General features: G+C 44.8%; 1 protein-coding gene across 2 annotated transcripts in view; it reads right to left on the minus strand.

Annotated features, from left to right (window-relative positions):
• The window catches only part of AlaRS-m (alanine--tRNA ligase, mitochondrial), a 94,472-nt gene that overhangs the window by 36,262 nt on the left and 34,270 nt on the right, over positions 1 to 23,940 (minus strand). The window contains exons 6-7 of one of the 2 annotated variants that reach the window (XM_069326567.1): positions 19,828 to 20,019; positions 14,921 to 15,065 (exon numbers count right to left, since the gene is read on the minus strand). In XM_069326567.1, coding sequence (XP_069182668.1) covers positions 14,921 to 15,065; positions 19,828 to 20,019 — 337 coding nt within the window. The remainder of the gene's footprint in view (positions 1 to 14,920; positions 15,066 to 19,827; positions 20,020 to 23,940) is intronic. The other variant, XM_045736891.2, reaches the window with a different exon arrangement.

Genomic DNA, 23,940 nt, shown 5'->3' on the forward strand with positions numbered 1-23,940 from the left:
TAGAAATGGCAAGGGTGGGGCTCAAAGCTACACCTGGATATGCTTGCTGTATCATCCTCATAGGTGCTGTATCACTGGCATCCGACCGTTGTGTTAAGCCCTTATTGCGCCTAGCTTCACCAATGAGATTCAGATTCAGATTCAGATGTTTATTCAGGTAAGGTATATACATACAAGTGATGTTACATTAATGGATTGATATATAGATAGAGCTAGTACATACAATGCCTAAAGCCACTATTACGCAATGCGTTTCGGGCAAGAAAAACATTAATATCTAGAACTTAATACTAATTGAGCATAAAGAATAAAAGATGTTGAGAACAAATACAAATAAAGATAAAAAAAAAAAAAAAAAAAAAAAAAAAAAAGGGGGAACATGACTGAAAAAGCAGCACAAATACAATAGGTTGACAAACAGTGTTTATTAAAAAAAAGAAAAAAAAAAGAAAATAACAGACATGGGTTGACAATAGAGGAGTGAGGTAGATTACAGGGAATTTATTAGGTAGTGTTTAGTTTTTATCTTAAACTGGTTGAGAGAGGTACAGTCTTTAACATGGTTGGGAAGGTCATTCCACATTCTGGGCCCCTTGATTTGCAGAGCATTTCTAGTTTGATTAAGACGTACTCTAGGAATATCAAAACTGTATTTATTTCTGGTGTGGTGCTCATGGGTTCTGTTACAACCTTCTATGAAGCTTTTAAGATCAGGATTGGCATTATAGTTTAGCGTTTTATATATGTATAATACACATGAGAGAATGTGCAGTGACTTAATATCTAACATATTAAGAGATTTGAGTAGGGGTACCGAGTGATGTCTGGGGCCAGAGTTGGATATTGTTCTAATAGCGGCTTTGTGTTGGGTAATTAGAGGACGTAAGTGATTTTGGGTAGTAGAACCCCAAGCACAAATACCATAGTTGAGATAAGGATAGATAAGGGAGTAATAGAGAGTCACCAGAGCAGGGCGTGGTACATAATATCTGATCTTAGAAAGAATGCCCACAGTTTTTGAAACTTTTTTTGATATATTTAGAATGTGTCCCTGGAAATTCAGCTTGTGGTCAATGTTATGACCCTTATGTTCTTCAAACAAAAGGGTCTGAATTGCACCGACTGAGCACAGTCTTTCAACACCGTGTGGGACAGGTGTTTGAGAGCCAGAGGCACGTGTGCCACAAATGGTTGCTCACGCAGTACTAACCCAGCCAGCAGCCCTTGTCTTTCATATTCGTTATGGCAAAAGGTTCGTTCAGTGTTTGTTGGGTAGGCTGCTCCATTATGACAATCTTTCTTTGTTTCAAATGTGTTCCATTTGTTTTGTATTTGTCACTTACGTCTCAATAATGGAGCAGCCTACCCAACAAACACTGAACGAACCTTTATGACATTTATCCATTTTTCAAATTGTTTCAACAGTTCTTTTATTTTTCGTTTTTATTTTTTTTTAACAAACATGGAGCAGCCGACCTGTAGACCACCGAACGAACGTTTTTGACATTTGTACTGGTTTTCAAAATTCTTCATTTTTTTATTATTTACGTTTTTTGTATGTAAGAAACATGGAGCAGCCTACCTGCCGACCACCGAACGAACCTTTTGCTATAAGACAAATGAAAAATAAATATTGAACACATTTGAAGAAAGGAAAATGTCATAAAGTTTTATTCAGTGTATGTAAGGTAGGCTTCTCCATTATTGAGATGCAAATGACAAATAAAAAACAAATGGAACACATTTGAAACAAAGAAAGATTGTTATAATGGAGCAGCCTACCTGCCGAACACCGAACGAACTTTTTTGACATTTGTTGTATATCAGACATTTCATTTCTTTTTTCCTACAAAAACGTCAATGCTTTGCAACATCTCAGCAGTCACCCTTTTATATCCCAGCATCATTAGCATCTTTAAACAAGAACAACATAATTTATGTGCATCGTCGGAGGCGTCTAAGAATGTGCAAGAAGCAGCGCGACCCCACCATGTGGTGTTGACGTTACTCAAACCAGCGTTCGTCATACGGGACGATTTGACGTCGATCGGGCCGTTCGTTACCCAAAATATTCGTCTTTTGGGGCAATCGTTATGCGAGGTACCACTGTATATATATATATTATATATATATATTATATATATATATATATATATATATATATATATATATATATATATATATATATATATATATATATATATATATCTATATATATATATCTATATATCTATCAGACTGCATACACTGTATTAACTTATATGTTGATGTAGCAAAATAAGATACTGAAATACAGTGGAACCTCTACATTTCCCGACTGTCAGGAATAGTACATAATTACACTTATGGTGCTGTTACATTTACCTCCCCATATATTCTCCTCGTTTTCTGTTAAGACCAACCCATCCTCCGAATTGACAGTATGGTTTAATACTAAGTGTATTAAGTACAATTCCTGACTGCCTGGAATAGAACATAATTACACTTACTTGTGCTGTTACATTTACCTCCCCATTATTCTCCTCATTTTCTGTTAAAACACTCAGAATTTTAGGGTGAAGTTTTCATGTTCAATTCTATATACATACACAAGTTTTAAATATGAAGAATTTCTTTTCCAGTTTTATTAAATAATAGAGATTTTATAAAAAATTTGAAAATATCCTGAGTTACTTTATAATTTATTGAAAGATTTTAGTTTTGTTTTATTAGTTTTATAAAACTGTAATATCAATATAGCTATAGGTTAAGTACTAATTGTAATTAAGAAGCAATAAAATGCTTGTCCTCATACACTAAGGTTAGGTTAGGTCATGATTTTCTATTCAGCTTTTCAGGTAAACTCTAATATTCACAATATTTTAGTGCGATTATGCGATTAAGTGTATTTATGTACTAAGCCTGTAGTCAGGATTGTACTTATTACACTTAGTATTAAAGCGTAATGTCTATTCAGAGGAGGGGCTGCGGCATGTGAAAGGCTCGTCTTTCGAAACAAACTTCCCCATTTAAAATAATGGAAATAAAATTAATCCATTCTACTGCCGAAAAACATCTATAAGATGTTTTTCAGTATTCAATTTTTTAAATAATGGCGCAGACTATCTGATATACACTGAACAAAACTTTATGACATTTTTCTTTTTTCAAATTTGTTCAATATTTGTTTTTATTTTTCATATTTTTTTCTGGGGGAAGCCCCTACGGCTCCCAGGAGCTATCCATGGCTGATATGGATACCCTAACTATTTTGCATCAGTCAATGTGGGTGGAGTTCTAGGCCTACCAGGGACCACGAGCCAGAACCTGGCCCCCTCAGAGAGGCATGGGGAGCAATGGCCCATAGAAATGCACATGTGATTTGGAGCATTCTATATCTGCCATCGACCGGGATAGGCACCCAGAAAGGTAAGCGCCACAAAACAAACCCCTATTCTGGTTAACAACAAAAATCGACAAACGAGTGGACAGAACTCCCCCAGGAAAACGAACTAACAAGCATGACGTCTCACGAGCCGCGCCGCATGTCTGCGCAGCTCCCCCCTCCCCGAGAGGGGGGAGGGGGAGCCCCAGACCCCCGCGCCGGCGATCCCCGCCCCAGTTCCTTGGCTGATGGGATAATGCACGGTCGTGTGACTCCAGCTCCGGTCTTGTCTCAGTGCTGTGACTTGTTTGCAGTGCTGCTCTTACGGTGGTCGTGTGAGCTGGGAGTAGTATTCTCAGGTACTCGGGCTGCATGTGCTTAGAGTCACCTTACCTAAGTGCCCTGTAAGTACCACCCTTGGGGCTTGGGGTTGCCTTCCAAAAGTCACCTTGGGTCTACCTCTGTTGGCTTTTCGCTGCTTAGCGTTTGGCCGCCCCGAGTGTTTGGGGGTTTTACTCCCTTGTTTACCTTGGGGTAAGTGGTAGTTATAGCACTGGTGGGGCACAGGGTACTGCGTAGCTAGTTTTCACCTATGACAGCGGCCGGCTCTGTTCCCTCTGGGTACGTTGTCCACTTGTGTGGTTTTTCTTTTATATTTGTTTTTGCCTGGTAGGGGGGTCTGCCTTGTGTCCCCCCCCCCCATTATATTAGGGTCATTTGTGTGGTGGCACCCCCTGCTTTGCCCTTACGGGTGGACACGTCCCGTGGGTTCAGCTTTAGCAGTTTGCCTGGTAGTTTGGGGCACCGGTTAGCAGTGCCCTGCCTGGGATAGCCCTTAGCAGACCCAGTCTAGGGGCCCTGGGAAACCCCCCGGGGGCTCTCGGGTCCGATAGTGGAGACCCTTGCGTCCCCCTCTCGCTTTGTGCGAGTTAAGGGTTGCTCTGTCCCTTTGTCTCAGGGTAACTCTCCTTGTTTTTGCCTCTGTCATGCTGCCTGTTGGGTCGGTGACACATTCGACCCTGAGTCCTGCGAGCTTTGTTGCTTGTTCGTGACTCCATTCACCCAGTTTGCGGATGAATTCCTGTGGGTGCAGGCAGCTCGCGCGTTGCAGGGTAGGTTGTTGCAACGTGCTCAGGTTTGTCGCTTCTCCGGACGCCCCGATGCTGCCCCGCTTGTGTAGGGACCCAGACTTGGGGGTTTTGGTCGCTTCGGCCTTGGTTCTTCCACGCCCCCCTTGTTTTTCCCCCTCCTGCTTCCGGCCCCTACGCATCTGCAGGCTTCGGGGTCGGGGCGGGGTCAGAGGTTCTGAGACTTGGGCAGTTTCGGGGGTTGCCCCGTCCGGGGTAGCTGCGGAGGCATTGGAGTCTGTTCCTCCGGCCGATGCTCCGGGGTCTGACCAGTGGGCCCCTTCTCTTCCAGCTCTCTCGGCTGCCCCAGCTTTTTCTTGTGGGGCCGGGGCTTTGGAGGTCGACTCGGCCCCGGGGCCTGGTGCAGAGGCTCCTGGTGTTGGGGAGGAGCGGCCTTGGGGGCCTTGGGCTCCATTGCGCCCCGCCTGGATTCCGTCCTTCTGAGCGGGGCTTACTGATGCGAGGAGTGGGGTTTTCTTTCCCCCCCTCTGCATACGATTTGGGCTTGGGTTCTGCTCCTCCCCGGGTTCGGTTCCGTGTCCCTGTGGTTTCTTCGGTTCCGTCTTCTGGAGGTTTTCGGCTAAGCGCATCTCTTCGCCTGCGGTGCGGTTGGCCTTTGCGGCTTCCTCGTGCGTGTCCCGGAGTTTGCCTCCATACTGGTTCCTTCTGTTCTGGACAGGTTGGGCTCCTTGTAGCCATTTGGGCTCCTTTGTAGCCGTTTGCGCTCCTTGTGGCCGTTTGCGCTCCTTGTCGCCGTTTGGGCTCCTTGTTGCCGTTCTGGGCTCCTTGTAGCCGTTTTGGGCTCCTTGTAGCTGTTTTGGGCTCCTTTTAGCCGTTTTGGGCTCCTTGTCGCCGTTTTGGGCTCCTTGTCGCCGTTTGGGCTCCTTGTCGCCGTTTGGGCTCCTTGTAGCAGTTTGGGCTACTGTCACCAGTTGGGCTGCTTGTCGCCGGTTGGGCTACTTCTCGCCTTGTTGGGCTACTTTTTTTTCGCGTCCTACGCATGCGCCGTGGGAGTTTGTTTTAGTTCCGGGCGGTGTGCACACGTGTTCTGCATCCATTTTCCCTCGAGGGAGCTTCGCCTCTCGCTCTTTTCTTAATCCAATCCGTGCCCCTTTGCTTTGGTGGTGTTCTGGGGTGCCGCTGTGGGGAAGTCACGAGGTTTTTCCCTGCATTCTAGGGTGGGGAGCCTCCTTCGCCGCTCCCCTCCTCTCCAGCATGGGCGCCCTGGCTGCCTCCGGCGGCTACGGACTCGAAAGCTTGCGTCATGGCCCTTCAGCGTCTATGTTCTGCAGGTGAGTTGGTGCGGATTGGCGTCTCCTTCGTCCTGACGCTGTTTTTGTTTTTGGAAGTAGGAATGGGTGTACATACGTACTTGAGTATGTGGACCGTATCACCCGAGGTGCATACTGCAGGGCTATTAGCCCATACTCGGCAGCTCTTGTTCTCTCCACCTGATTCCTTTCTCGGTTCACGGGTGTCTGCGGGTGGCCTCTTGGCCCTTCCGAGGCGGCTCCTGCCTGTACTCCTGCCCCTCTCCTATGCTTGTCTAACCTTGCTTGAGTTCGGGGCCCCGCCTCCACCTTGTTACACGGTGCAACGGTGGGGGTGCCTGTTCGGTGGTACGTTTTCCTGTGTCGAGGGTGTTTTGTGCTCGCCACCTTGTGCTTGAAGGATTGGGTTCTGGCTCTTTGGTTCCGCCTCTCCCCTGTCGTTTGCCTGTCGAGCGGATTCTGTGCTTCATGGGCGCTCTTGTCTCTGCTCTTGGGGCTGTGTATGGGGTCAGCCCAAGTTGGGCTGCCTAATGTGTTCCTTCGATTGCCTGTTACACTGCACACGTTTCTTCTACCGTCCCTGTGGCTCAGTTGGGTGCTCGGTTTCTGCCTGTGTCCCCTTGTGTGCCACTCGTGTACGATTTTTCTATCTTCTCTGTCGCTTCCTCGGGGAGTGTGGTGACGTTTTGCTGCGGATTTGGTACTGCAGCTGCGTGTCGGGGTTGGTTGTGGCATTATGTTCGGCCCTTCCGTGCTCCCTCTGGGGCCCTCCTTCCTTGCCGGTCTTGCTGTGCCGGGCCTGGTTTTTCCATGTTCCTTGGATTCTCTGTATTGTCCTCGCCTCGTTGTGCTGGCTGGGGATGAGCTTGGGGTCTTCGTCTCGCCCCTCGCCTATCCTCCGGTTTCCGTTCCAGTTCCAGAGCCTAGTGGGCTCCCTTCCTTCGTGTTTTTCACGGCTGCCCCGGGGTTTTTCTTGATGCTGGGGCTTTGAGGGGATAGCTCGGCCCCGGGGCCTGCAGGGTGGGTTCCCGGGGCTGAGGTGGGGCTAACGTGAGGGGCCTTAGGCCCCATTGGTCCCCGCTGGGGTAATTTCTACCGCTCTGGGCGGGGCTTGCGGTTTTGTGGTGTGGGGTTTTCCGTTCCCCCTCTCTGCACGTGCTTTGTGGGCGTTGGCCCCTCCCTGGGCTCGGTTTCCTTGTCCATTGTACCCGTTGTTTCCGTCTTGTCGGTGGGTGCTTTTCTACAGTCTTCACCCCTTTTTTCCGGGACGGGCCTTCTCAGTCATGTCCCCATCTTCTTGGGGTTTCTGCATGACTTTTAGTCTCGGGTGCGACGGGGTTTTTGTGCCTTCGTCCTTTGTGTTTGCTTCTTTTTGTTCTCGAAGGTTTGGGACGGTTGCTCCTTCCCGTTTTCTGGTACGTCTGTCGTCATTCGGCTGAGCTTCCCTCCGGTCCTTTCTAGGGCTTGTGGGTCCTATTCCCGGCAGCTTCTGGATGTTTGGCCTTCTTGGTCTATTGTGCATATCTCTACTCTTCGCGCTGTCTCGGCGCTACTCGTTTTCCTAGGGGCGATTTTGCTCCTCTTAATGAGTCTTTTCGCTCCTGCCCTTCTGCGGGGTGTTGGTGCGTGGTGGCTCCTTATGCGGGTTCCTTCCCTGTCAGCTGCACTTGTGGTGGTGGACTTGCACGCTTGTGGCATTTTGGTTTTGGTCCTGCGTTTTCTTTTCCCTCCTGGGGCTGTCATAGGATTGGCTTGCGGAGGATGTAGAGGCGCTTGGAGCCGTTCCTGGGTCTGGCACCTTGGTTTCTGCTGCTAGCTTTCGGTATCGATGTTCCTTCTGTGCCGTTTCGCAGGCTGTCTCGTGCGTTGTTTCACCTCCGGCCTGCTTATGCACTGCCTGTGCCGTCCTGGTCTTTGGGCAGAGTGCTCTCCTGTTTTTCTTCTCCTTGGTGGTTGTGGCTCCTTGGGGTCAGGTTTGCTTTGCCCCGGCTCTTTTTTTCTATGTTGGCATTGGCCTCTGGGGGTCGTGTGGCAGAGCCTCATGCTCTTCTCAGGCGCAGTGGTTTTTGGCTCTTATGGTCGTGGTCATAGATTTCTTCGTCTGCGGCCGTTCTCCCTTTTTCTGGCGAGTGTTGTGCCTGCTGCTTTCCGGAGGGGACCTTGGGTTGTTGTCTCGACTTCATGTTGAGGTGTGGTTCACCGACCACCTCCCGGGTATGTCCCCTTGTTTTCTTAGGTAGTTTTTGGTGACGTAGCTCCGGGGAGCCGTAGGAGCTCCCCCCAGAAAACCAGTATTGAATGTAATGAAACGCCATTTTCTGGGTGAGTCCCGGAGGCTCCCCGGCACCCTCCCGCCCTCCAGTCGGCGTTTTTTTCGCGGTTTTGATATCCAGCCTCAGAACTGGGGCGGGGATCGCCGGTGCGGGGGTCTTGGGCTCCCCCTTCCCCCTCCCGGGGAGGGGGAACCGGATCAACCCGAAGCGCATCCCCAGACACGGTACGCAGGTAATGGCAAAAAAAGCGCAATCGGACAACACAGGACGCACCCCCATTTGTTCACCATAACGAACCACTAAGTTGATATTGCAAATCAAAAAGCAGCGAGGTGTGGCCACCACATCTGCCAGTCAGCCTCTCACCGCCACTCCCTCAATGACTCCTTACTCTCCCACATCCTCCTCCCACCATACTGTTCTTGCTTTTATTCACTATATACAGACATTATGTATAAGTATTTACATGTTCTGTTCACTTTAATTGTTCCTCTAAGCTGGTAGAGTGCCCAAAGAGCATAATGGCCACCTCTACAACCCGTCCTCCTAAAAATAACGTCACTTCTGGCTGGTATGCGCACTATGGCCAAATTTGGACGTAATTTGAAATGAAATCGACTCACAAAAGTGACGTACTGTTCCGTTTTCTGTTTGGGTCGTCCGGCTTACTCGGCAAGCTTAGAAAAGGCAACTTTCCATTAATGTTTTTCATACCGTTTTGAAACTTTATGAGAATTTCCTGCCCACCTAACCTATCAGAGGACCCTTAACTTACTGTTGTTAAAAAAAAAAATCCCAAATTTATTTTCATTTTTTTTCATTTTCAAATTACGTCCATATTCGGCCATACGGGTAAACGGCCAAAAGCGACGTTCTTTTTAAGAGGACAGGTTGACCTCTACCCAGCATGATAAATCTTGCAGATGTCGCCACCTCCCTCACCAAAATGGCTTCTTCCCCACACTCCTTTTGCTGTTATTACACTATATATATACACATTATATATAAGTATCTACATTTGTGTTCACCATAACGAACCACTAAGTTGGTATGCTGAGTGGCAGTGGCAGCCAGTGGCAGCCCGCCACTGGCTGTCACTCGCTCCCTCCCTCACCTCACCTCACTCGCTACCATTCTCCTCCCACCACACTGTTTTTGTTTTTATTCACTATATACAGACATTATATATAAGTATCTACATATTCTGTTCATCATAACTGTTCACTTAAGCTGGTATTGTGCCCACCTCTACCCAACATGATAAATCATGCAGATGTCGCCACCTCCCTCCCAAAATTGCTTCTCCCCACACTCCTTTTGCTGTTATTACACTATGAAATACACGTTATATATAAGTATCTACATTTGTGTTCACCATAATGAATCACTAAGTTGGTATGCTGATTGGCAATGGCAGCCAGTGGCAGTGGCAGTGGCAGCCCACCACTGGCTGTCACTCCCTCCCTCACCTCACCTGACACACCACCCTTCTCCTCCCACTCTACTGTTTTTGCTTTCATTTACTGTATACAGACATTATACATAAGTATCTGCATGTTTTGTTCACCATAGCAAACAACTAAGCTGGTATAGTGAGTCCAGACAGTAAAAGGTGGTCACACACAGTCAGCAGACAACGCTACCTCCCTCCCCACCAAGATTACTTATAGAAGAAGAACGAAATCTGATTATGTATATTGGTTCTACAAGGTAGCCAATTCCATCAAAATATTAAATATGTACCCAACTCAACTAATGATTAATCAGCCAATTACTCCATGGGATAACTGGGATCTATCAGTTGATTTTGTAAATGCGCCCAAGAAAGATAGTGTGTACACTACATTATTAAAACAGTTAACACTGAAAAGCATCACTGAAAGTACTCAGAGTATGGGTAACGATGTGTATCAGTGCTATACCGACGGCTCTGTAGAAGAAGGTGGACGATGTACCGGATGTGCATGTAACATATTTGAACAATCTTCTCTCGTACATACAGCAATGAAGCGCGTCAATGACTGGGCAAGTACAACTCAAACCGAACTTGCAGGCATATACCTTGCCACTGAATTTTTAAAAGACAAAGGCAGTGGACTTATATACTGTGACTCGCAGAGTGCACTCCTGGCATTGAACGCACATAGTAGTGACACCCAGAAAATAGTCAGTGATATTCGAATGAATGTTTTAGCTGCCAAAGAAAACAGATCTGAGATTAAATTCCTATGGATACCATCACATGTTGGCATCTCAAGGCATGACACTGTTGATATGCTTGCTAAGTCAGCCTGCAGAAAACCAGTGGTAGAAATTGATATGGGTGTTTCATTAGCAGTGACAAAGAGAATACAGTGGAACCTCTATTAACGAGTTTAATCCGTTCTGGCACCGAGCTCGTTACCTGGAAAACTCGTCTTTGGAAACAAATTTCCCCATTTAAAATAAAGGAAATAAATTTAATCCGTTCCACTCCCAAAAACATCCATACTTGTATGACTTTTTTTTATGTAAATATAATACTGCACATGTAAATATAAATGTTTTGTTGTAGTTTTTAATATTTACTTTACCTTATGAAGAGTAGTTGCTGGCTTGAGGGAGACGATGGAGAGGTGGGAAGGAGGAGAGGGGTTATGGTGTGGAAGGAAAATCCACCTCTGAGTCAGGCGGACTCTCTCTTCTTGGGAATTTCACCCAAATTTCATTTCAAATGTCACACAAGGATGCGTTAGACCAGCACCAAATAAAAAACTACGTTGATTATACTCGTTGTGTCAACAATATAATAGTCTTACCACGAAGATACAATACAATGCCGTTTTCTCAAATAGGCAATGTGGTTATTAAAGAAAACGGAAATTTCATGGCAAACATGTATACAATCCCCAAGTCGATCGGATAAGAATTGGATTTTAAAGAAATATTTGCTCAAATGACGCTTGAGCACAATGTTTGGGTGCATTCAAGATAAAAAAAGTGTGTTACGTTCAAGCGACATATACCTGCGAAAGTGATAACACTTTCATAAAGTGTTATCACAAAGTGATAAATTAATTAAACATTTTCACACACTGGGTTGTCACTGCTTTATCAGGGCAGCTTTTCCAAGAATGCGTTCACCTTTTCAAACATTCCAAACACTTCCCTGATCTCAGTGGAAGAGGCAGCATCCTCCCTTACCTCCTCATTCCCTTACTAATGGTGTAAATTGTTGATGAGGACCTGCCATACTTCCTTGTGAGATCAATCACACAGACACCACACTCATGCTTTGCTATAATTTCCTTCTTGAAATCCATAATAATTGTCTTTCTTCCTCTTGAAAACACTATCTTTAGCAAGCAGCTTCTTTGGAGGCATCGTGTGTTACAAATTGTAGTCGCAAAACCACTAAAAACCCAAAGAAAAGCTCAAATAAATCCAGAGGGATGCTTGTCGTGTGAGATACAACAACAACACTGGCGTCGGAGGCGTCCGAGAATTTGCGAGAACCCGCGAGACGCTAGGAAGCGCCATGTGGTTTCACTCGTTAATAGAGGCGAGCTCGTCAATAGAGACAAATTTGCTGCGAGTGGCTTGCTCGTTACTGGAAAAACTCGTTAATAGAGCCACTCGTTAATAGAGGTTCCACTGTACTTAAACAAATATCTAATGAAAATCTCACCGACCTAACAAATTCTCAAAGACCTGAAAGTTGTAGCATTAAATATTATGATAGATATCGTGAGGAGACATTCACATATGGGACTAATAGAACAAGAACCCGGCAATGTGATGTTATAGTGGCCAGAATACGCCTGGGATATAGACGTATCTGGCAGCTTTCTCAAAACCCAAATGTCGAGTACACAATGTGTCAACTTTGTGAAAGAGAAAACATGCACTCTCTTGAACATTATATTGTAGAATATCCCATACTGACTGACTTTCGCCCTCCTGGGCTAAGGTATGCTGAACTCTGTAGTTACTATATGAGTACTGGAACACTTGATGATATATTAGACTTGTATCCAAGATTGACCATGTAATATATCAATCATACAATATATATATATATATATATATATATGATGTAACTATATAACCTGAGCTTGTAAAAGCACCTTCATCACCTTCAGTGATTAAGTGCTTAATTGCACATTAGTTTCTTTATCAGCTACCTCACCCTGTCAGAGTAAATTAGACAAATGTATGTGAATGCATGTGTGTGTGTGTATATATGTATGTATATGTGTGTGTGTGTGTGTGTGTGTTTATGTATATGTATGGGTATAAAGTATACAGAGCACCACTTGGTTTCCGAACCCCTTGGGGACGAGACCCGTCGGTTAACATGTAAGTTCGTATATGAGAAATAGAGGGGAAAAAATAAACTAGAAATGTAAAAAGAAATTTCTCCGAAAAATTTATGAAAAAAAACTCTAGGGAAAAAAATCGTCAGGTTCATGGCGTAAATGCGACCGTGTTTTGTTTGTACTCATCAATAAGTGAAGTCCTGATCCGCTTTATAAAAGTCCTTAATTGTTCCTAACTGATTATTAAGACGTCTGGCAAACATCCTCTGGATGTTTCCTGCCAGCCTGCAGGCACATCCTGCCTAAAATATACGATGATGTACTGTACATTTAAGAAACAAATCTGAGTCACAGGTCTGTGGAGTGTGGTTAGGCTTACGGAGTCAGCTGGTCCCTCCCCCACCACCGACACACCTCCCCCTCTCCCCCGACACACCTCCCCCACCCCAAACCCATACACACACACACACACTCTCAAAGGTCACGTGGTTCACGGTTCACTTCAACACCCATACAGTATATCGCTTCCTGCCTGCCTGCCTCCTTCCCAGCCTGCCTCCTTCCCAGCCTGCCTCCTTCCCAGCCTGCCTCCTTCCCAGCCTGCCTCCTTCCCAGCCTGCCTCCTTCCCAGCCTGCCTCCTTCCCAGCCTGCCTCCTTCCCAGCCTGCCTCCTTCCCAGCCTGCCTCCTTCCCAGCCTGCCTCCTTCCCAGCCTGCCAGTCTGCTTCCTTCCCAGCCTGCCTCCTTCCCAGCCTGCCTGTCTGCTTCCTTCCCAGCCTTCCTCCTTCCCAGCCTGCCTCCTTCCCAGCCTGCCAGTCTGCTTCCTTCCCAGCCTGCCTCCTTCCCAGCCTGCCAGCCTGCTTCCTTCCCAGCCTGCCTCCTTCCCAGCCTGCCTCCTTCCCAGCCTGCCTCCTTCCCAGCCTGCCTCCTTCCCAGCCTGCCAGCCTGCCTCCTTCCCAGCCTGCCAGCCTGCCTCCTTCCCAGCCTGCCAGCCTGCCTCCTTCCCAGCCTGCCAGCCTGCCTCCTTCCCAGCCTGCCAGCCTGCCTCCTTTCCAGCCAGCCTGCCTCCCTCCCTGCCATCATGCTAACGGGTAGTGTGTGTTAGGCTTATCTTCGGGAATGAGCCGGTCTCACCCCCACCACCAACAAACCACCCGCCCCCCTACATCCCATCTCTCAAGGTCACGCGGTTCAACCGCGTGACTACCACTCACTCCCTGCCTGCAAGCTAGCCTGCCTGCCTGCCTGTGCCTGCCAGCCTGCCTTTCCCTCCCTAATTCTCACTACTTCCATCCCTTCCTGCCTACCTCCTAGCATCTCTCCCTACCTCCCCCTCCCTCTTAGCATCTCTCCCTACCTCCTAACATCTCTCCCTACCTCCCCCTCCCTCCTAGCATCTCTCTCCCCCCCTCTCTCACTGATTCTCCCCCCCCCCCTCATTCATACTGCCATCCACCTAAGCTCCATCGTCCATCCACCCACCAGTCAGCCATCACTGACGCAATGCGTGCATTTGGAGCCAACATGGTGCACAGATGTTTCTTGATTGTGCAGATATGTAAAACAAAAGCACAGAATGAACATTCCAGCCTTATGGCAATTCAAAATAATAGGAATAATAGGCCGTGAATCTGTGAAGTCACAGTGGGCAAACTGGACCATTGCCCACCCACCACCACAAGCCGGCGTGACGCTTGGCGGACCCCTTCCTACCCGAACTTTGTTCGGGTAGCATGACTCCCCAACCCCAATCGGGAAACTGGAAGTTTCGGATAACTAAAGTTCGGAAACCAAGTGGTGCTCTGTATATGGAAGCTGATCAGAATTACATTTCACCTTTGTGAATGTACAGTACATTAATGACACTATGTAAAAGACACATCTAACACTTTATGTAGGGCATACGTAAATCTGTGTATCTATGTATTTACGTATGTAGGTTAGCTTAGCATTTTAAAAGCACCGAATCACCTTCTGTGGTTGAGTGTTCAATAAACCCTTGAACTATATGTTTAACACTTCTCTAACCCTGTCCATGGAGGACAGAAGAAAATGTATATATGCTAGTTAGCAGTGTAAATGTGTGGCCACGTCTGTGGTAGAAAATAATAAAATAAAATAAAAAAAAAAAAAAAAAATAAAAAAAAAATAGAGCACTAATTATAACAGCAATCCTGCTATTATCAGAATCCTGGTCATTTTTATCACAGTCAGGGGTCTTCTGTAATACTATCATCGCTAAATGATACCATGTACTGTACATATATATTATGGCATTTTTAGGCGATGCTGTAGTCACAAGCTGAACAGCAGTGCTGTGAGCTCATGCTACGTGCACCAGCCTTGGTGGCTCACTCAGTACTGAGGACCTCACACCCGGGAATGTGGCCCACGATTTTTATTTTAAATGGCGTCTGTTTACAAGAGCCCTGATGAAGGTGAGGTGAACCCTGAACCCCATGTATCCGAGAGCCATTTAAATCTTGCGTAGTACTCTAACATATGACGTGATGCGTCTTAGAGCTGCCAAATGTGGTATATACAAAGATTAACAAAGACATTGTATTGTAACTGCATTGTAACCTTGCCTTTTTTATAGCAGAAAAGAGAGGGATGAAAAGATCTGTGTCATAGTTGGATGCTTTGTTGTTCAAGACAGCTGTTACCCTCTCCAGACCCATGCCAGTGTCAACATAATGAGTGCCAAGATTCTGTAGGCTGCAGTCCTTTAACCTGTGATGACAATGTGCACTGATTCTAGAGCATAGTGTTTAATATGAATGCATATTTCAAAACATATTATTTTAATATCATTATTGACACCATCTATGAATATAATACCATTTATGAATTTAATGTCCATTACATAAATGTAATGAAATGCCAATTTCTGGGTGAACTCCGTAGGCTCCCTGATCAACCTGTCCTCTTACAAATTACGTCATTTTTCGCCTGTATGTGCAACAACCAAATATCGACGTAAAGTGACACCTCGACCTATGATAATTTCGAGTTACAATATAAATTTTATCAGAAAATGCGACTCGACTTACGATAATGTCGTCGACTAACGATATTCATTGATACACGTTTGGGTCGACCAAGCGCATGGTTCCTGGTCACACGGGCAGACCTGTCTCAGTTTACCACAGCTGCCCACTTAGTAATGATCACGCTTGTAAGAAATTCCATTATCTTGGTGATTTTTTGTTTTTTTGAACATAAAAGTAATTATTATACAGGGGTACCTCAGTTTACGAATTTACTCCGTTCCTGGAAACAGTTCGTAACCCAAAAATTCGTAAACCGAAGTGAATTTCCCCATAAGAAATACAGTAATGGGAAATGAATTAATCCATTCCTGACTCCCCAAAAAATTAACTTCAAGTAAATTTTATACCTAATTCACCCAAATCTTTACTACAAAAGTATGTACAAGTTATTACTTACCTTTACTGATGACTCCTGTTGACGTATGGAAGACGGTGAGGAGGGGGAAGGAGGAGAGGTGTTACTGTTTGGAAGGGGAGTCCCCTTCCATTATAACATCAGGCTGTGAGGTCTTCTCTGAGGTACACTCTCTGGCATGTTTTGCCTGCATACCACTAGGACCTGCTTCTAGCTCACTGCATAATTTTCTCATTGTTTTTCTTGAAGATTGATTTTCCCTTCTTTGTAACATTTGTCTGTAGTGAGATATCACATTGTCATTAACCCTTTAACTGCGCAACGCGCCTGCAGGCCCAGGCTTCGGGTGCACAACGCGCCTCCAGGTGTTTTTATTTTTCACGTTCCATTCAAAACTCCCGGGGATACATGGGGTTCACATCAGCTTCCTCAGGGCTCTTGTAAACAGACGCCATCTTTAAAAAAAATCATGGTCCACATTGCCGGGTGTCAGAGCCTCAGTAGTGAGTGAGCAACCAAGGCTGGCGCTCGCAGCATGAGCGCACAGCTCTGCTGTTCAGCGTGTGACCACAGCATCGCCTAATAATGTCAAAATATATATATAACCTGTATTATTTAGCCGTGATAGTATTATAGAAGAGCCTGAGTGGGATAATGACTGGGTACAATGTTCAAATATCAGTGATTCAATGCTGTTCACGATGTTCACAGCGCTAGCCACAGCACCACAGCATTATTTCGTCCATCTAGGAATCTTCAAATGACTTCTTAGGTTCCTTTTCAAAATAAACTTGTGGTCAATTATTCATTTACAGAAATTAGTGACCAGGATTGGCCCATACGAGGCAGCTGCTATTGGCCCATATGAGGCAGCTGCTATTGGCCCATACGAGGCAGCTGCTATTGACCCATACGAGGCAGCTGCTATTGGCCCATACGAGGTAGCTCCTATTGCACCATAGGAGGCAGCTGCTATTGGCCCATACGAGGCAGCTGCTATTGACACATACGAGGCAGCTGCTAGTGGCCCATACGAGGCAGCTGCTAGTGGCCCATACGAGGCAGCTGCTATTGCCCCATACGAGGCAGCTGCTATTGGCCCATACGAGGCAGCTGCTATTGGCCCATACGAGCCATTTTGGTGAGAGATGTGACGTCGTAATTGTAGCGTCGTCTGCTGTCTGCTGTGTGATTTCTCATGCAGTGTATGATGGCCACTGTATTGTTTGGACACAATACCGGCTTACTTGCATAGTTCTAGTAAATAAAACATGTAGATAAGTATATATAACATGTGTAAATAGTGTAATAAAAACAATGACAGTATGGTGGGTGGAGCAATGTTGGCGAGTAAGACGTTGGAGTGAGGGAGGGCCTGTGTGGGTGTGGCTGCTCACACTCGCGATGTTCTGAATGTGTTGATGGTAAATGTATATAGTGTGTGACAGTGTATAGTGTGTACATATGTTGTAAATATATATAAATGAACATGAAACATTGGTGTGAATAACTGTATGATGGGAGGGGCAATGTTGGAGAAGTGAGGGAGGGCTGGCTGGGTGTGGCTGCTCACACTCGCGGTGTTCTGAATGTGTTGATGGTGAATGTATATAGTGTGTGACAGTGTATAGTCTGTAAATAGATTGTATATACAGTATACATAAATTAGCATGATACATGGTAAATATGTGCAAGATATGTGTACACAAGTGTCATGCACGTAACAGTGTTCTTGGACAATATGAATGTTTTACTACCATAATGTAGTGTACGTGTTCATTATACATAGGATTAGCCTGTAAAAACAAATAAAATGTATTTGGAACTGTGCGCAAAAAATGAACAAAAATATATTCGCGGCAACACGCGCGCCCCGCCCCGGGCGCCCCACCGGCCCCGAGAGCATACTGCTCTGGCGCACAGGGAATGATGACATCACGCCCCACCTTTCGGACCCCATAGCAGCCAAAGTAAGTACAATTTCGAACTTCTGTTGCTATACCCATATACAGGGAGGGGTTTTTGACACTTTCAGAAGAAAAAAGAATTTTTTTCCTGAGGTTTCATTTCCTGCGCACTGGGGGAATGTCATATTTATAGGCCGTGCAGTTAAAGGGTTAATAAGATCAATACAATGGCCAGCAATAGTTTTATCTGGGTGATTCTTTTCAGCAAACCTTTGCAGTTTTTCTCATACTGCACACATTTTCTTAATTAATTAATGAGGAAAGGACATCATCTACTGCCTACTCCTCCTTCCCCTGAAGATTTGTTACACTGCCTAGCTAGCTCAACAACACGTGTACCATTTTCATGTTTAGGAATGATCTCTTGTTTTTCCTCTATGGTCATTCTCACATGTATTTTCTTGCCTTGAACCTTACCACTGGCTTTCTTGGGACCCATGGCGAGATATATAATAACAACTTTTATATTCAAATAGCCAAAAATAAAAAAATAAAAACTGTACAGTAAATCCTTGCAAAGAATTCAGGCGGAATAGTCACACTAGGCGGGATAGTCACACTAGGCGGGATAGTCACACTAGGCGGGAGACACTGGGAAACTGATACGCGATCGTTGTGCCACCATGTGCTAGGTCGGCCATACGCGTATCAACAAACTCGTATCCCAAGGTAAAGTTCGTAACTCGATTCAAATTTTCCGAAGAAATTAGGCTCGTAACCCAAAAAGTATGTAAAGGGCGCATTCGTAAACCGAGGTACCACTGTATATCACGCCATGGGGTCCCAAGAAAGTCAGTGGTAAGGTTCAACCTAAGAAAACACATGTGAGGAAGACCACAGAGGAAAAACAAGAGATCATTTGTAAACATGAAGATGGTATGAGGGTTGTTGATGTAGAAGATGTTCCTTCCTCATTTATTATGAAAATGTGTGCAGCATGGGAAGAACTGCAAACTTTTGCTGAGATGACTCACCCAAATCAAGCTTCAGTAGGACGTTGCCTTAACCCTTTAACTGCGCGGCCTATAAATTTAACACCAGTGCGCAAGAAATAAATTCTTGGGAAAAAATTCTTTTTAGTTCTGAAAGTGTCAAAAACCCCTCCATGTATATGAGTATAGCACCGGAATTTCGAAATTGTACTTACTACATTTGGGTCTTTTGGTAGGTTAGGAGGGCAGGAAGTTCTCCTAGGGTTTCAAAACATAATGAAAACTGTTAATTAAATGTTTCCTCTCCTAACTTAACAGCCTAAGCCAGAGGACCCAAAAGAGGAAATGGGACAGTATGTAACTTTCGTTAGCCGATTTCATTTTGAATAATGTCAACTTTTAGCCTGAGTGCGCATACGAGCGAAAAGCAACGTAATTTGCGAGAGGACGGGCTACCCTGATCCCCTCCCTCCCTTCTAGGTCATCAGTTGGTTGCCTACATTGTATACATTGAGGAAGTTCTCTAGGTAGATTTTGAGGCCTTGGTCTCTTTTGAAGCCAGTAGTGGTTTGTTTTGACTCACTGTTTGGTTGCCTTCCCGGTGAAGTGGCAAAGATAAGTATCACCGCTACCTGTACCTCTGTGAGGGGGAATGGGTGGGGGGAGGGGGAGGTTCTGGTGCTGGTCACCAGTAGGACTATACAACTCTATGGCTGATATGACCTCAGCATAGTAGTTTCAAGGAGCCACAAGAGTCTTCCCTAGAAATTCCCGATATTACATTGATATCACATTGACTAATATTTCTTAAAATTTTAGTTATTATTTTTAACTTTTTATTTTTCTTCTAGCAAATACCAATACAGAATCTGAATTTACCTAGGGGCTACCATCTCTCTAGTGGCTTTTATCGGGTTAGGCCTAAAAAAAAATTTATTTTTTACCTGTACTGTATATTACAATATGGTATTTTTTACAGTGGAAGAATACATTTAAGAATAATGCTTCTCTAACTCAAAGTTATCTCAATTACAAATCTAGCTTTGCAGTCAGTTGCACTGCTAATTAATCTGGAGAGAAAATACAACAATATTACTGTAAAAAAAATTCATGCAGAGCTTTTAATAGCTAGTATGAACTATAAAACAACAAAATTCATATTTAAATTAAAAATATAGTACAACTTAACTTTCATACTGAATAAAAACTATATTCCACAACTCTATTAGATCCTCCACTCCAAGGTTGACTCTGTCTGAGGCAAACGAACGTCCAAGGCGGTCGTAATGAATTTCAGTACAAGGACCACATGGACCAAACATGCCCATCTCCCAAAAATTGTCTTTCATTCCAAATGGAAGAATTCTGTTGTAAGGAACTCTGAAAAAATATTATCTTTCTTAATTATTATACAGATATTATACTTAACATTAATTTAATACAGTTTAGTAGTTAATACTATACACTAACTAAACAAAGCTGCAGAAAAAAAAAGAAAATTTACTTCCACAGAGTGGTAGATGGTTGGAACAAGTTAGATGAGAAAGTGGTGGAAGCCAACACTGTCAGTAGTTTCAAAGCATTATATGACGAAGAGTGCTGGGAAGGCGGGACACCATGAGCATAGCCCTCATCCTGTAACTACACTTATACTGTTAACTACTCACTTTTCGCCTTCAAAGCAGGAGATTGCTGAAATAGAGGCAAGAAAGAGTACATATATGGCATGCATAGGCATGATAAAGTACCTAAGCTATTGGGGTTGTCTTAACCCTTAAACTGTGTAAAACTGCATTTGCAGTTTTGAGTAACTGACGCAAAAGTATGCAACACTCCATATGCAGTTTTGGAGTACTATGCAAGATTTAAACGGCCCGCGGATACACGGGGTTCACATCACCTTCCTCAGGGCTCATGTAAACAGACGCCATTTTTAAAAAATATCGAGGGCGACATTCCCAGGTGTGAAGGCCTCAGTATTGAGTGAGCCACCAAGGCTGGCGCACGCAGCATGAGCTCACAGTATTCTGTTCAGCTTGTGACCACAACATCGCCTAAAAATGCCATAAATATATGTAACTGGTATTACTGTATTTAGCGATGATAGTACTACAGAAGACTCCTGACTGTGATATGAATGACCAGGATTTTGATAATAGCAGGATTGTTGTGATAATTTGCGCTGTGCTGTGGATGGAGTAATGTTGAGGGTGGGAGTGCGGTAGCGTCGTCTGCCGAATCTGTGGCCACCTGTTGCTGTCTGCACTTACTATACCAGCTTAGTGGTTTGCTATGGTGAACAAAACATGCAGATACTTATATATGTTTGTATATAATGAATAAAAGCAAAAACAGTATGGTGGGAGGAGGATGTTGGTGAGTGAGGAGTTTTTGAGGGAGGGAGTGATAGCGAGAGGCTGGCTGGCCACTCCTCGTTGCTTTTTGACTCACAATATCAACTTAGTGGTTCGTTATGGTGAAGAAAACATGTAGATACTTATATATAACCTGTGTATATAGTGTAATAACTGCAAGAATATTTGTTTATTGTTTTATGAACATAATAATTAAATCAATAATATGCACACCATAATTTTGAGTACAGTGATGATTCACACATTTTTTTATATAAATATATCATACAACACACTATTGAATAATATTACTGCAAAAAAAATAAGAACAAATCAATCAGAGACATTGAAATAAATTAGGTAATTATATCTTTGTGGCAACACCCGCCTGACAGCTGTGGCGGAGCAGACCACTTCCGACGCTTGCTGAGTCAGCGCCTCTATTTTGCCACACTTCCCCCACCCTATTGTGGCCAAAATATGCCACTTATGATTTTTTAAATATTTTTCCCGTGATCAGGGAACACAAATTAACAGGTTTATATGAACCAAAAAAAATTTAGATTTTTTTTTTATGCGCCTGTGGGTGTGAAAGGTCAAATAGCCCTTAGCAGCTTGGAGGTTAAAACTCTCAAAATGTACTCTCTAGAAAGGAGATAAGAGAGATATCAAATAATATATACAGTACTGTACATAGAAAATTTATATATTAATGGAAATGTAGAATAGAGCCAGTGAAGTGCAGAGGTGCCATAGGCACAATCAGAGAACACTGTATAAACATCAGAGATCCACTGTTGTTCAACATCTTCCCAGCACTCCCAAGAAATATTGCCAGAACAAAAGTGAAAGTGTTCAATAAAAACTGGTCGATTTTGTGCAAGAAATGCCAGACCAATCAGGCTGTAGTGGATATGTTGGCCTGCAGGCTCCTCCAAGAAACAGCCTGTTGGACCAAGCTTTCACAAGTCAAGTCTGGCCCTGGGCCAGGCTTGTTGACTAGAAGACCTGCAAAACCTGACCCCAAGAATGGGAGAATGACTGACCAACTCCACCACAGGCCAAGAGTGACAACCCGAAGAGCACACAAATCCTGGAACCAGGAGCTAGCAAAATGAGACCCACAGCGGTGTCAAATGGGTGACCTGCAAAAGAGCCAGCGCAGACCATGAGTGGAACCATCCTTCTGCCATGCATAGTTACAACTTCAAGCAGAGGAGGAACTTGGATCAGGAAGCACAATAACCTGGAAATCAGACCCATTATAAATTTCTGTCCTACCTCGACATACAGCAGAAGTCCCCACCATACCTAACAGCCTCCCAGTGGAAGCAGAATACAAAGAAAACAACACATGATCAAAGGGGCAACAAGAGAAAGCAGCTGTTAACAAAACCTGTGGAACAACATCCTCAAGAAAGAGGAGTAGTGGAAAAGGGAAAGCAGACAAAAAGGTAAGAGACCAAGCTGAATCTATTGAACAGGCTAACACAGCCTGTCAGCTCACAAGGCAGGCAGAAAAAAATGACATATTCAAAAGAGGCTGGCTCAATCTAATAAAAGAGGTCCAAGTTCTGCAGGAGGAAGCAAAGCAAGCAAAACCACCATGGAAGCAATGTGGGGAAAACAGAAACCTTGAAAAATGAGATGAGTCCGAGGCATCAAAGAGACCAGGAACCAAACCCAAGAGAAAGCAGCAAAGCAATCAAACTCATACATAGAAGGTGGATAAGAAAAATTATCCTTCTAAAACAAAGGCCCCATGCAGAGTGGACCAAACTACATGAAGAGTTAAAGTACACCCACAGGACCTTCTTGGGCATCTCTTCAGCTCCCAGAAGCCAGCCATGACAAAACTGGGGCAAAGCCAAAGTCCTTGCCCAATGACATTGTGATAGAAAGGCATCCTTCCAAGGAGGAAGTTCAGAGCTGGGGGAGGGGGGTGGGGTAGTGAAGGTGAATGCCCCCACCATTAACGGAAATGGGACCACCTCTAGAGAAGATCGAGCTAAACCACTAACTAAACCCTGACCTAGCTCTAAAACCTTCAGATGCTTCAGAGCAGGAACCAGGGGAATGGGGAGGAGGAGACACCAGAAGTAAGGCAAACCACATTTGTGCAGGAAGGAAGAGGTGTGGACTCAGTCCAGGTGGAGCTCACCAACACCTACAATTCCAAGGCATTCAAATATTGTAAGCACAAAGTTGTGAGCACCTAACATAAGTAAACCTAGCCTGTAAAGTGGCTGCTGTCTGATAAGATTCTGTACTCAAAGCAGGTTCAGGCAGAGCTGAGACCCAATAGGAACATACTACACAGGACTTAGGGTGTTAGGTGTCACCGACCCAACAGGCAGCATGGCAAAGGCAGAGAGAGAGAGAGAGAGAACAATCATCGTTCAATAGCAGGGACAATTAGCATCTATCAAGCACGTAAATAGTGAGCACAGACTTGATGGACCGATCCATAATGAACCACACCAGAGACCCATGGAAGAATTGCAAGGGCCTGAAGGTAATTAGCCAAACAGGTCATCTAGGCACTGGGGCTGCTCATCAAAAGAACAGATACCATGCAGCAAAAATTTTAGGCTATGAATGGTGACTGTTTCACCTTGTATAAATAAGCACGGAAGCCCAAGTGCACCTCAGCATAACCAAAAGAATTTACCCAGCCAAGGGCCCAAACAGAGGAGTAAAGTTTCATGAACAGCACAAGGCAAGGCACTCCACCCTTGATGGCCGAGCCTCTCAGGGGCAAACTCCCTAACACACCAGAGAAGCAACTCTGTCAATGCAAGGGCAGAGCTAACAAGCACCCAGGGAAGAGGATCCTTAAAACATGCAGCTCAAAGTGCAAAGAAGCCAAGCCCACATAACAAACTGGTTGTAAAAACATGCATGTACAGCAAATACTAAATAACCGATCAAAACATAAACAGATGGC

This window comes from Procambarus clarkii, chromosome 18 (assembly GCF_040958095.1).
Source record: "Procambarus clarkii isolate CNS0578487 chromosome 18, FALCON_Pclarkii_2.0, whole genome shotgun sequence".
In the NCBI taxonomy this organism is placed as follows: Eukaryota; Metazoa; Arthropoda; class Malacostraca; order Decapoda; family Cambaridae; genus Procambarus; species Procambarus clarkii.